Source organism: Sus scrofa, chromosome 9 (assembly GCF_000003025.6).
Source record: "Sus scrofa isolate TJ Tabasco breed Duroc chromosome 9, Sscrofa11.1, whole genome shotgun sequence".
NCBI classification, from domain to species: Eukaryota; Metazoa; Chordata; class Mammalia; order Artiodactyla; family Suidae; genus Sus; species Sus scrofa.
In genome coordinates this window covers 132,662,017-132,673,507 of record NC_010451.4, presented here as the reverse complement: position 1 = coordinate 132,673,507, position 11,491 = coordinate 132,662,017, and the positions used below count along the sequence as shown (strand labels likewise).

Here is an 11,491-nt window from a genome sequence, read left to right as displayed (position 1 = left end):
TTTGCCTCTTTTGGGCAGCAAGTTTAGGTCAATTATTAATGCAGAATTTCACGAAGAAAATGTTTTTTTTCACCTGGAAGAATTTTCCTAGTATTTCTAATTTCTCTTCTGGAAGGTAATGATGACGCACTTGGAACTGAGAAGCGGAATGCAACAGTATCCCTAATTTTATTTCAGTCCCTGTCTTTGTTGATAATGCCCTCTGCAGTATGTTGCGACAACACTGAGAACAAATAGGAGCTAGGGTGATTGTGTTTGCATCTTATTTGCCATAACAAAATATCATTTGGAATCCTGGATATATTTAGCCTGCTGAATTATAATGTTGTTTTCTCCCTGAAGTTATAAATTTAAGTTCATTAAAAAATCAATATTCATCCGTTAAACATATTAATTTAAAATCCCCATCATCTTCAAAAATGGGATTGCTTGCCAAATGAGATTGCTTTTCAACGAGAAAAATGTGACTGTCATTTCTGAGTTCATTCACCATGTTTAATACTGCCCCTTAAGTTCCCGGAGGATAATCAATGAGCTGCATTCTGTATGCTCCAGCATGAGGGTCTGGCTCGCTCCAGTCTGAACAAAACAGGTCAATATTTTGGCTATTTGATAAGCTCTCTAATAAATTTAACAACCTTCACCATTTTTTAACACTTCTGATACAGCAGACGTTTCTAGAGATGTCAAGTAGAATTCCTATTGGTGCTGATTTCTAAGCACAAGCGTTATGAGTGGACTTTAACAATATTTAAACAATTTTGTTCTGTTTTCTAGCCATATCTGCTGGCTCCATCACTCGTACTTCCTTTATTATCTTTCCAGTTTAATAAATATTGACCAATGAGGCATTTTTACCAGCTTTGTAAATATATCTGATCCAGTGACATGTGAGGTTAAATTTAAACACACACACACACACACACACACACACACACACACACACACACAGTCATCTTGCATAAACTAGAAGAGTTGAATAACTCACAGCATCCATGCTCTTTCTGGGACAGATCTCAAACCCAACACTGGATGTTTACCACATGAGAAGCATGGCTTTGGAAGTTTCTTCAACAGTACAGATTCAACTAGAAATAGTAATATCCCAAAGAGTTGTGAGTTTTAATTTATAAGCTGATTGAGCATTCAAATTCATATGCATCCTTACTGTTCATGTTAGAAGAGTAATTTTTTAACATCTGTGTGGCACCTTTTGCCAAACCATATGCCCCTAAATCTCACCAACAGTCTGCAGAACTACTAAGGAATTATGCCAATAACTTTTTGTCTTTTGTTTTAAAGTGTTTGAGGAGCTTGTTGACAAGTCCAGTATGCTGTGTTTCTAAGTGTCCAACTAGTTTTGAAGGAATTATTACAAATAATATACTGAGGTCTGTCATTTTTGTTGGATTTTACTTACTAAAAAATATTGTAGGAGTTCCTGTTGTGGCTCAGTGGTAACGAACCTGACTAGTATTCATGAGGATGTGGGTTTGATCCCTGGCCTTGTTCAGTTGGTTAAGGATCCAGCGTTGCCCTGGGCTATGGTGTAGGTTGCAGATGTGGCTCAGATCCGGCTTTCCTGTGGCTGTGGTGTAGGCCAGCAGCTGCAGCTCCAATTGGACCCATAGCCTGGGAACCTCCATATGCCATGAGGGCAGCCTTAAAAAAGAAAAATATGTATATTGTATATAATCTGCCTCATGAAGACTTCCATTCTTTGTTTTCTTTTTTCTTTTTTAAATTTTAATTTTTTGGCAGTGACTGCAGCATGCAGAAATTCCCAAATCGATGTCACAGCAGCAACCCAAGCCACAGCAGTGACAACGCTGGATCCTTAACCCACTGAGCCACCAGGGAATTGCCTCTTTTTTCCTTCTTAGAATGCACTTCAAATGAAATGGAAGCTTACTATTAGAGTCAGTATTTTTCTCAACATTGTCTATAGTTTTAGTTCTCGGGAGGTTGAACTGGGGTTATGCTCTAATTCTCCCATTCTGTTCTCTTGTAATAATAGTAAGCAGAAATCCTCTTAAAAGGAAATTCATGATAATCTATATAAATGCACATGTGATGCAAATCTGAACATAACCCATTTGATAATAATGTCCTTTCAGAAAAATGCTTTACAATGAAACCTGCATAATGTTAATATAAGATATAAATTCTGTTAATTGTCCTGTAACGGTGATGCTCATATTCACATCATCTACCAAAAAAATCAAATGAGCTGTTTATTAGCAGAAGACAGAATGACTTGGAGTTCCCGCCATGGCTCAGTGGTTAACGAATCCAACTAGGAACCATGAGGTTGTGGGTTCGATCCCTGCCCTTGCTCAGTGGGTTAAGGATCTGGCGTTGCCGTGAGCTGTAGTATAGGTCACAGATGCGGCTCGGATCCCTCGTTGCTGTGGCTGTGGTGTAGGCCGGCGGCTACAGCTCTGATTAGACTCCTAGCCTGGGAACCTCCATATATGCCACGGGAGTAGCCCTAGAAATGGCAAAAATACAAAAAAAAAAAAAAGACAGAATAACTTGTATTAGTCAACTGAAACTCATCATGGCCTTCCATTATCTTGCTTAATTCTGTCCAAAGCAACTGAATGCAGTATTTCCAACAAGTTTACAATTCTTAATAAAAATCCAATAATGGGAGTTTCCACTGTGGTTCTATAGGATCAGCGGCATCTCTAGAGTGCTGGGACATGCTGGATGTTTGTGCCTGAAATTTCACAATTAGAAATTCACTCCTTTATCTTTAAGCCTTTATCAGTTAAGTCTGAACAACCATTTGTGCCTGTGTTGAATCAGTATAATTTCTCTTTCTCACAGTTGAATTTACAAAGAAGTGTTGGCTTGCTTAATCCCTCCTAAGCACCAGTCCTGCATCTGGAAAGTGGCTCCCAGGTGCTCAGGGCTGCCTGTCTAGACTGCTCAGGCTACTCAGGCCCCACTAACCGAGAGAGCTGGAGAGAAAACATGACCAGTGAAGGCAGTTGATGCATGACTTCAGTCTTGACAATGAAGGCAATTCTGACACTTGCTGCAAGGTTAAGGCGTGAGGGCCTTATGTTAAGTGAAACAAGTCACTGACAAAAGGACAAATGCTATATGATTCCATGTATATGAGGGATCCAGGTAGTCACATTCATAGAGACAGAAAGGAGAATGGTAGCTTCCAGGGAATTCGGTGCTGGGGAGTTTCTGTCTAATGGGGACAAAATTTTAGTGTTGTAAGATGAAGAGAGTCTGGCGTGGCACAGCAATGTGAACGTACTTAGATTCAGAACTGGTTATGACGGGGAGGTCTCATCATGGCTCAGCGGAAATGAACCTGACTAGTATCCATGAGGACATAGGTTCAATCCCTGGCCTCGATTCAGTGGGTTATGGATTCCGCATTGCCGTGAGCTGAGGTGTAAGACGCAGATGCAGCTCGGATCCCATATTGCTGTGGCTGTGGTGTAGGCCGATGGCTACAGCTCTGATTAGACCCCTAGCCTGGGAACCTCCGTATGCCATGGGTGCGGCCCTAAAACAACAACAACAAAAAAAGGTTACGATGGTAAATGTATTATGTACATTTTACTACAAATTTTTAAAAAAGTCTATGCTGGTAAGCTTATCTCTTTTATTTATTTATTTATTTATTTTATTTTGTCTTTTTTAGGGCTGCGTCCACAGTGTATGGAGGTTCCCAGGCAAGGGGTCTAATCCGAGCGACAGCTGCAGGCCTACACCACACCCACAGCAACAGCAGGATCTGAGCTGCGTGTGACCTACACCACAGCTCACCGTAATGCCGGATCCTTAACCCACTGAGCCAGGCCAGGAATGGAACCCGCAACCTCATGGTTCCTAGTCAGATTCACTTCCGCTGTGCCATGATGGGAGCTCCCTTATCCCCTTTTCGAATGTAATCTGAAGGGAAAAAAACCCAAGGCTTTACATAATTTGCTAATTTTAAAAAATATTTAAGGCATTTTAACTACTGTATGGTTATGTGAGTGACTAAGCTGATAAATTCATCATAGAAATATTTGCTAAGGATAATTTCTAGGTTAACAGATAACATGCAGAATTGGTTAAGGTGTTTATATTTAGAGAAAATGTTTAAGGAGCTTTTAATATTTAGATAGTTTCAGCATTCAGTACATAGTTGTGCAAATGTAAGATGCTAGAGATTGTTAAACTGATATTATAAGAAAAGTCTTGTTTTTGGGGGGTGTCGAATTAAGATTTTTCTATTATAAAATTAATTTATGCTTAATAAAAATGTGGAAAATCAAGAATAAAGTCCCACCACCCAAATTTAACCTTATTTGCTTTCCAGTCATTTTTTTCATGCACAGCTTTAAAAATATTTAGTTATGCTCACATTACATATGGATGGTAACCATTATGAAAGGTTGCATATATAATAGATCATAGAATGTATAACTTTTAGTTTAATTTACACTTTATTTTTGGGAAATTAGGGAATTTCAAGGATATCCCCCCCATTATCACATATTTTGGTACATCGTAGTATATTTTTCTTTTTTTGCTTTTGAGGGCCATACCTGCAGCACATGGAGGTTCCCAGGCTAGGGGTCTAATTGGAGTGACAGTTGCTGGCCTACGCCACAGCAATGCCGGATCTGAGCTGCATCTGTGATCTACACCACAGCTCATGCAACACTGGATCCTTAACCCACTGAGCAAGGCCAGGGATTGAACCCACAACCTCATGGTTCCCAGTCAGATTCTTTTTCTGCTGCGCCACAACGGGAACTCCCATTTTTCTTATGATGGTATTAATTTAAATGATATAAATTAAAATTGAATCTTTATAAAGAGTATTTTCTACATTATTTCCTTTGGATTTATTTCCGTAAACAAAATTCAGAATCAAAAGGCTGGAGTTCCCGTCGTGGCGCAGTGGTTAACGAATCCGACTAGGGACCATGAGGTTGCGGGTTCGGTCCCTGCCCTTGCTCAGTGGGTTAACGATCCGGCGTTGCCATGAGCTGTGGTGTAGGTTGCAGACGCAGCTCGGATCCCGCGTTGCTATGGCTCTGGCGTAGGCCGGTGGCTACAGCTCCGATTAGACCCCTAGCCTGGGAACCTCCATATGCCTCGGGAGCGGCCCAAGAAATAGCAACAACAACAAAAAGACAAAAAAAAAAAAAGAAAAAAAAAGAAAAAAGAATCAAAAGGCTTAAGCATTAAGGGTTTTCATAATTGTAAGGATTTTGATACTGCCAAATTGCTTACCTACTAAAAAGTGTATACATGCTATCACGCAGCACTCTTGCCAGCCTTTAATGTCATTTATTAATTCCTGCCAATTTTATACGTGAAAAATTGTATTCTTATTGTACTTGGCACTTCTTTGAGCTTTTTGCAATATATCTGTTTCCTAACTGTATATTCAGCTTTGTTTAAATTCACCTCTTGCTCATCTAGGATTGGCTTCTGTTTCTTATTAATTGTATTTGATCTATATACAATAAAAAATAACACTGTATCATAGTTCCTGCAAATACTTTCCCCGGTGTATTACTTCTTAATTTTGACTATGTTTATTTGATTGATGCTCCTAATTTACCTATGATTGAATCTGCCTTATTTTCATTTGCGTTTTCCAGTGAATGTGTTGTGTGTGCCAAAAGGGGTTAAATGTAAATGACCTTGAACCTACGTTATTGTCCAACGGTGTCATTAGGAAATAACAGAGGAGCTGTTATCTCATTTCCCACCCTGGGTCTGACGGTACCCTGGGCTGAGCTTTTCCTCAGCCATCATCCCCTCCGCTGAAGGCTGCCTGCCTGCAAAGGTTGCCAGATCAAATACAATTTGAATTCCTTCTTTTTTTTTTTAAGCATCAGTATGTCCCCAATACTGCATGAACCACACAGATGCTAAAGATTTCATTTGTGGTTCATCTGAAATCCAATTTTAATTGGGCAGCCTGTATTTTTATTTACTACATCTGGCACTCCTGCTTGGGGTTAGTTTATTAACACCTGCTTACTTAACGCCATCCTGTACCACGCATCGGGGTTGGGGATGGGGGGGGAGCTGAAAAGAGAAACTAGTTCCTGTTCTCAGAGTGTTTGTACTCCGGTTTCCCAGAGAATTTTGTATTAGAAAAATAATCTCCTAGACTACTTCGGTGACTGCTAGAATAAACTTAAGAGCGCAGCCTCTGTTTTCCTGCTGCCCAATGCAGTTAGCCCCATTTACATGATCATAGACTCCACCTGAGGCACCCTTCCCCTGGGGCGTCTCTGCTTCTTTTGGTTTAAAGAGGGATCCGAGTGCCAGGAGTTTTAACAAGTGCCCAGGTGATTCTGGCAGGCTTGACACTGGAGGCCTCGGAGTAACACCTGACATAAAGTCATGGCCCAAGCTACATCCGCAGAGGCGGCTTCAGATCTTCCACTCTTTTACAGCCCATTCAGAATCGCCGAGACACGTTTTGCGGTGCTGCTGTCTTTGTAAGTTGCTTTACCGTTCATCTAGCTCATCCCATTTGGTCTTCACTCTAATTCTCCGGGAAAGCAGGAAAGCTTATTTCCGCCTTACAGAGGAGGACTGGGAGGTTCACGGGGGCTAAGTTCACACAGCAAGCTCCAGAAGCCCGCCCCCTTTCCACCCCACGGAACTTCATCCTTTCGCCTGCAAAACCTACGTGGGGACCCCAGGAGCTGGATTTCAGGTGACTTCCGCTCCCAAACCTGCTGGCAGCCCCAGGCCTGCAATCAACAAAACAGGGGGTGCAAAGGTCCGCGCGCTCCCGGGCGCAGGCAGCGGGGCTGGCGGATCGGCGCCGGACGCCGCGGGCGCGGAGAGGCGGGCCGCCCCCCGCGCCTCCGCTCCAGCCGCGCGGCCTGTTCGCCGCGGCTCCCGGGGCGCCGCCTGCCCGTGAGCCCCGCGGCCCGAAGCGGCGCGCGCGCGCGCGGGCACGGGGGCGGGGACGTGCTCCGAGGCCGCGCGCGCGGCTGCTCCTCCAACCGCTGCTCCGGGGGAAGAGGGCGGCTTCCCGGGACGCCACCGCCTCCGCCGCCGCCGCGGCCGCCGGGACTCGGAGGTGCTGGGAGGGTTGTTAGAACTCGGGTCGCGTGTGAACATCGCCGCCGCCGCCGCCCGGGACAGCCCGGAGGTTGGTAGCTGGTGGCTGTAGCGGGTCCCCGGGAAGTTGGGTGTAGACTTCTGGCTTCGATGTACTCGGTTGAAAAAAAGAAACGTCCAAGACGCTTTCCGTTTCCCATTCCAGCTCCTACGTGCGCGCCCGGGGGCGGGGCAGGGGAAGCGCGGTGGAGACAAAGGCGGCGGGGGCCGTGCGCCCGGGTCTAGGGCCCATCCCCTCCCGCCCGCGTCCGCTCTCCCCAGTTTCTGGGACTGTTGCGGGCACGTGTGAACTCTGGTTCCCTTGGCGATCTTAGAAGTGCGTTTGCCTGACTGCTGCGGCTCCAGTGACCACCTCCCCCACCCCGAAGTCAAAGACTTCTTTTGCTTTCTACTCTCTGGACTCAGTTTCCCTCTTCTCTCCGCGTATCCTCTAGGAGATAGCGGTTTTTACGTGGAAAGGCCCTCCTCGCTGCAGTCCCTACCAAAGTGGGCGGTTCTAAGGACGGCTTTGACCTTAAGGAATGTGCCGCTTCTTGTATCGTGGCCCTTGGATCAGGGCAGTCGCGCCAGCGAGTTAGCATCTTTGGTGGTTTGCTTTACGTGGGGGTGAGAGTCGTAGTTTCTGTTCCCTTCTGATTGGTACTCTTCCTTCGTTCGCAGAGGTTACACCCAGGTGATAGGTGTTCTGGGACCAGGAGAGGGGAGGGGAGGGGAGGGGAGGCTGTCCCGAGGAGCGTGGGGGAGGGTTATACTGGAATGTGAAGAATGAGTTCGATTTTTTCACGTTCCATCTTTCCTGTACTTTTTCTCCCGCCTTTCTCAGTGGCAGCCCCTAACTGTGATTAGATGTTGAATAAGAGTAAATTCTGACCTGAAAGATCGAACTAGCAGTAAGAAGGACGATGTGTCCTGTCAGGTGCTTTAAATCCATTATTTCTAAACCTTGCAAAATAACTGGGAAGAATAGGTAACGTAAGCCCTTTTCACAGCAGAAGAAAGGCTTAGAGGAGATGCTAAAGCCACAGAGAGTAAATGTTGGGGTCAGGTTGTGCACCCCTCTTTCTGGGTAAAGCCGATGCTTTATCTGCTGTCGACGTTGCTCCCTCCTTGGGAAGTAGGTTGTGTAGACCAACTCGGAGTGAAGGCCAAGTCTCTAGGGAGGGCAGTCATTTTTGTGGGTGGCTGGATGTTGGTGGGGATTCTGTAGATAAAGTCAGGGAGGAGCTGGGGTAGGCCTTACTCACCTGTGTGGCTCCTTCCAGGGCAGGGCCTGGCCAAAGGAAAGTGCTGTACAACTGTTGCATGGCAGTTGCCTGGCTTGGGTGAGATCCTTGATTCCTTGGAGGGATTTTCTTTTCTTTCTTTCTTTCTTTCTTTCTTTTCTTTTCTCTCTTTCTCTCTTTCTTTCTCTCTTTCTCTCTCTCTTTCTCTCTCCTTCTCTCTCCTTCTCTCTCCTTCTCTCTCCTTCTCTCTCCTTCTCTCTCCTTCTCTCTCCTTCTCTCTCCTTCTCTCTCCTTCTCTCTCCTTCTCTCTCCTTCTTTGACTGCACCCATGGCATATGGAAGTTCCTGGGCCAGGGATCAAACCTGAGCTGCAGCTTCAACCTTATGCCACAGCTGCAGCAATGAGGGATCCTTAACCCGCTGCACCACAGTGGGAACTGTAGGAATTTTTTACCCATTTTTTTGTGTCATGGGCTTCTTTGAAGTCTGGGGAAGCCAATTTTTAAGAGGAATTTAAAAACACAAAGTGACAAATTATATTGAAACAAAGTGATCAAAATAGTGTGGTGTAGGTCCCCGACACAGCTTGGATCTGGCATCTGGCGTTGCTGTGGCTGTGGTGTAGGTTGGCAGCTACGGCTCCAATTTGACCCCTAGCCTGGGAACCTCCATATGCTAAGGGTGCGGCCCTAAAAAGACAGGAAAAAAAAATGCAACCTCCTCAAATTTGTAATAATGTTTTATGCTTCTTTATTAATACATTAAACAAAATTCAGAGCTATGTCAAGTCTCAGAATATCAAAGCAGTGGTGTCCATGTAAATGAAATTGTGCAGTATTTCCAGCAGCTGCACTGTGGTGTGAAAGAATCTGTCACTCTTACCGGTGACAAAGTTACCAGATATGCTCTTACTTGGCTGGTTTGTTTTCCACATTTATAATCACACGAAATCCCAAATTTCAGTTAGAGGTTCAAGAAAATAAAGACGCTTGAGAAAAGAAACTGAAGTTCATGGCCTCCTGAATGCTTACCTATGAACAAGGTAAGTGAGTGAAGGGTTTGGTACCTGGGTTACAAACCCTGCTTCGTAGTGGTTTTTCTACCATGGTCTTGCTGGCCACCCTAAAGCATTATATTCTTTTTCTTTTCTTTTTTTTTCTTTCATGGCTGCACCCATGGCATATGGAAGTTCCTGGCTCGGGAGGAAATCCAAGCTGCAGCTGTGACCTACACCACAGCTGTGGCAACCCTGGATTCTAGAGCATTCTATTCTAATAGCGCTTTCCTTCTTTTTCCATTAGTGTCTCCTTTTCTACAGGTTCTCAGTTTCTGGTGATAAGAGCCGTCGAGAGGGAATTGTTGGATTGTTTAAATACTCTACTTGCATTGCTCCTTCTGTGGGCTGTTGTGCTGGAGAATATTCCTGTAACAGCGGGGTTGTGTTAGTTAATGCATGCCCATTTTCCCTTCCCTCCTTCCTTCCCTCCGGTGTTGTATGGTGTTACCAGTGTCAGAGAAGAAAAAGGAGTTACCACTACATGTCCCATCGATGTTTGAACAATCTTTTGCTGTTATTATGAACAGTTTTATGGCAATGCACTTGAAAATTCAGATGAAATGGACAAGTTTTTTTTAAATACAATACCTCATAAGATGTAAGAACTAGAAAATCTCAATGGTTCTATTAGTTCCATATCTAGTAAATAAATGAAATTTGTAGTTGACAGCCTTTCCATAGCAAAATATCCAGACCTATAAGGCTTCGCTAATGCCGTATTACAGACATTTTTAAGAACATGAATAAAAGAGGGAAAAAAAGATCGGCCTGGCTCCTTTTATGAGGTCAGCATAACCTCATCACTAAAGGCCAAACTCTCACAGAAAAAACAGAAAAGTCCTAAAACGATGGATTGGTAAATCAGACCTAGTGATCTCTACCTGTATTTTTCTTTCTTTCTTTTTTTTATTTTAATGGTTTTAATTTTTTTTCCATTACAGCTGGTTTCCAGCGCTCTGTCAGTTTTCTACCGTACAGCAAGCTGACCTAGTCTCACATACATACATTCTTTTTTCTCACATTATCATGCCTAATCATAAATGACTAGATATAGTTCCCAGGGCTGTATAGCAGGATCTCATGGCTTATCCATTCCAAAGGCAATAGTTTGCATCTGTTAACCCCAGATTCCCAGTCCATCCCACTCCCTTCCCCTCCCCCTTGGCAACACGAGTCTGTTCTCTAAGTCCATGAGTTTCTTATCTGTGGAAAGGTTTATTTGTGCTATATATTATATTCTAGATATATGTGATATCATATGGTATTTGTCTTTCTCTTTCTGACTTACTTCACTTAGTATGAGAGTCTCTAGTTCCATCCATGTTGCTGCAAATGGCATTCTTTTGTTCTTTGTTATGGCTGAGTAGTATTCCAGTTTATATATATAAAACATCTTCTTAATCCAGTCATCTGTCAGTGGACATTTAGGTTGTTTCCATGTCTTGGCTATTGTGAATAGTGCTGCTATGAACATGTGGGTGCATGTTTTTTTCAAGGAAAGTTTAGTCTGGATATATGCCCAAGAGTGGGCTTGCTGGAGTCATGTGGTAGTTCTATATATAGTTTTCTAAGGTACTTCCATACTATTTTCCATAGTAGTTGTACCAATTTACATTCCCACCAACAGTGCAGGAGGGTTCCCTTTTCTCCACCCCCACCCTCCCCAGCATTTGTTATTTGTGGACTTATTCATGATGGCCATTCTGACTGGTGTGAGGTGGTACCTCATAGTAGTTTTGATTTGCATTTCTCTAATAATCAGGGACGTTGAGCATTTTTTCATGTGCTTATTGGCCATCTGTGTGCCTTCTTTGGAGGAATGTCTATTCAGGTCTTTTGCCCATTTTTCTATTGAGTTCTTGGCTTTTTTGCTGTTGAGTTGTATAAGTTGTCTGTATATTTTAGAGATTAAGCCCTTGTTGGTTGCATCATTTGAATCTATTTTCTCCCATTTTGTAAGTTGTGTTTTTGGTTTTTTTATGGTTTCCTTTGCTGGGCAAAAGCTTGTCAGTTTGATTAGGTCCCATTGGTTTATTTTTGCTTTTATTTCTGTTGCCTTGGGAGATTGACCTGAGAAAACATTCACAAGGTTGAT

At 43.6% G+C, this 11,491-nt stretch overlaps 1 protein-coding gene across 1 annotated transcript in view; it reads left to right on the top strand.

Annotated features, from left to right (window-relative positions):
- The window catches only part of HHAT (hedgehog acyltransferase), a 321,661-nt gene continuing 315,610 nt past the window's right edge, over nt 5,441-11,491 (top strand). The window contains 1 exon segment of the mRNA XM_013979981.2: nt 5,441-6,482. Coding sequence (XP_013835435.2) covers nt 6,385-6,482 — 98 coding nt within the window. The 5' untranslated portion in view covers nt 5,441-6,384.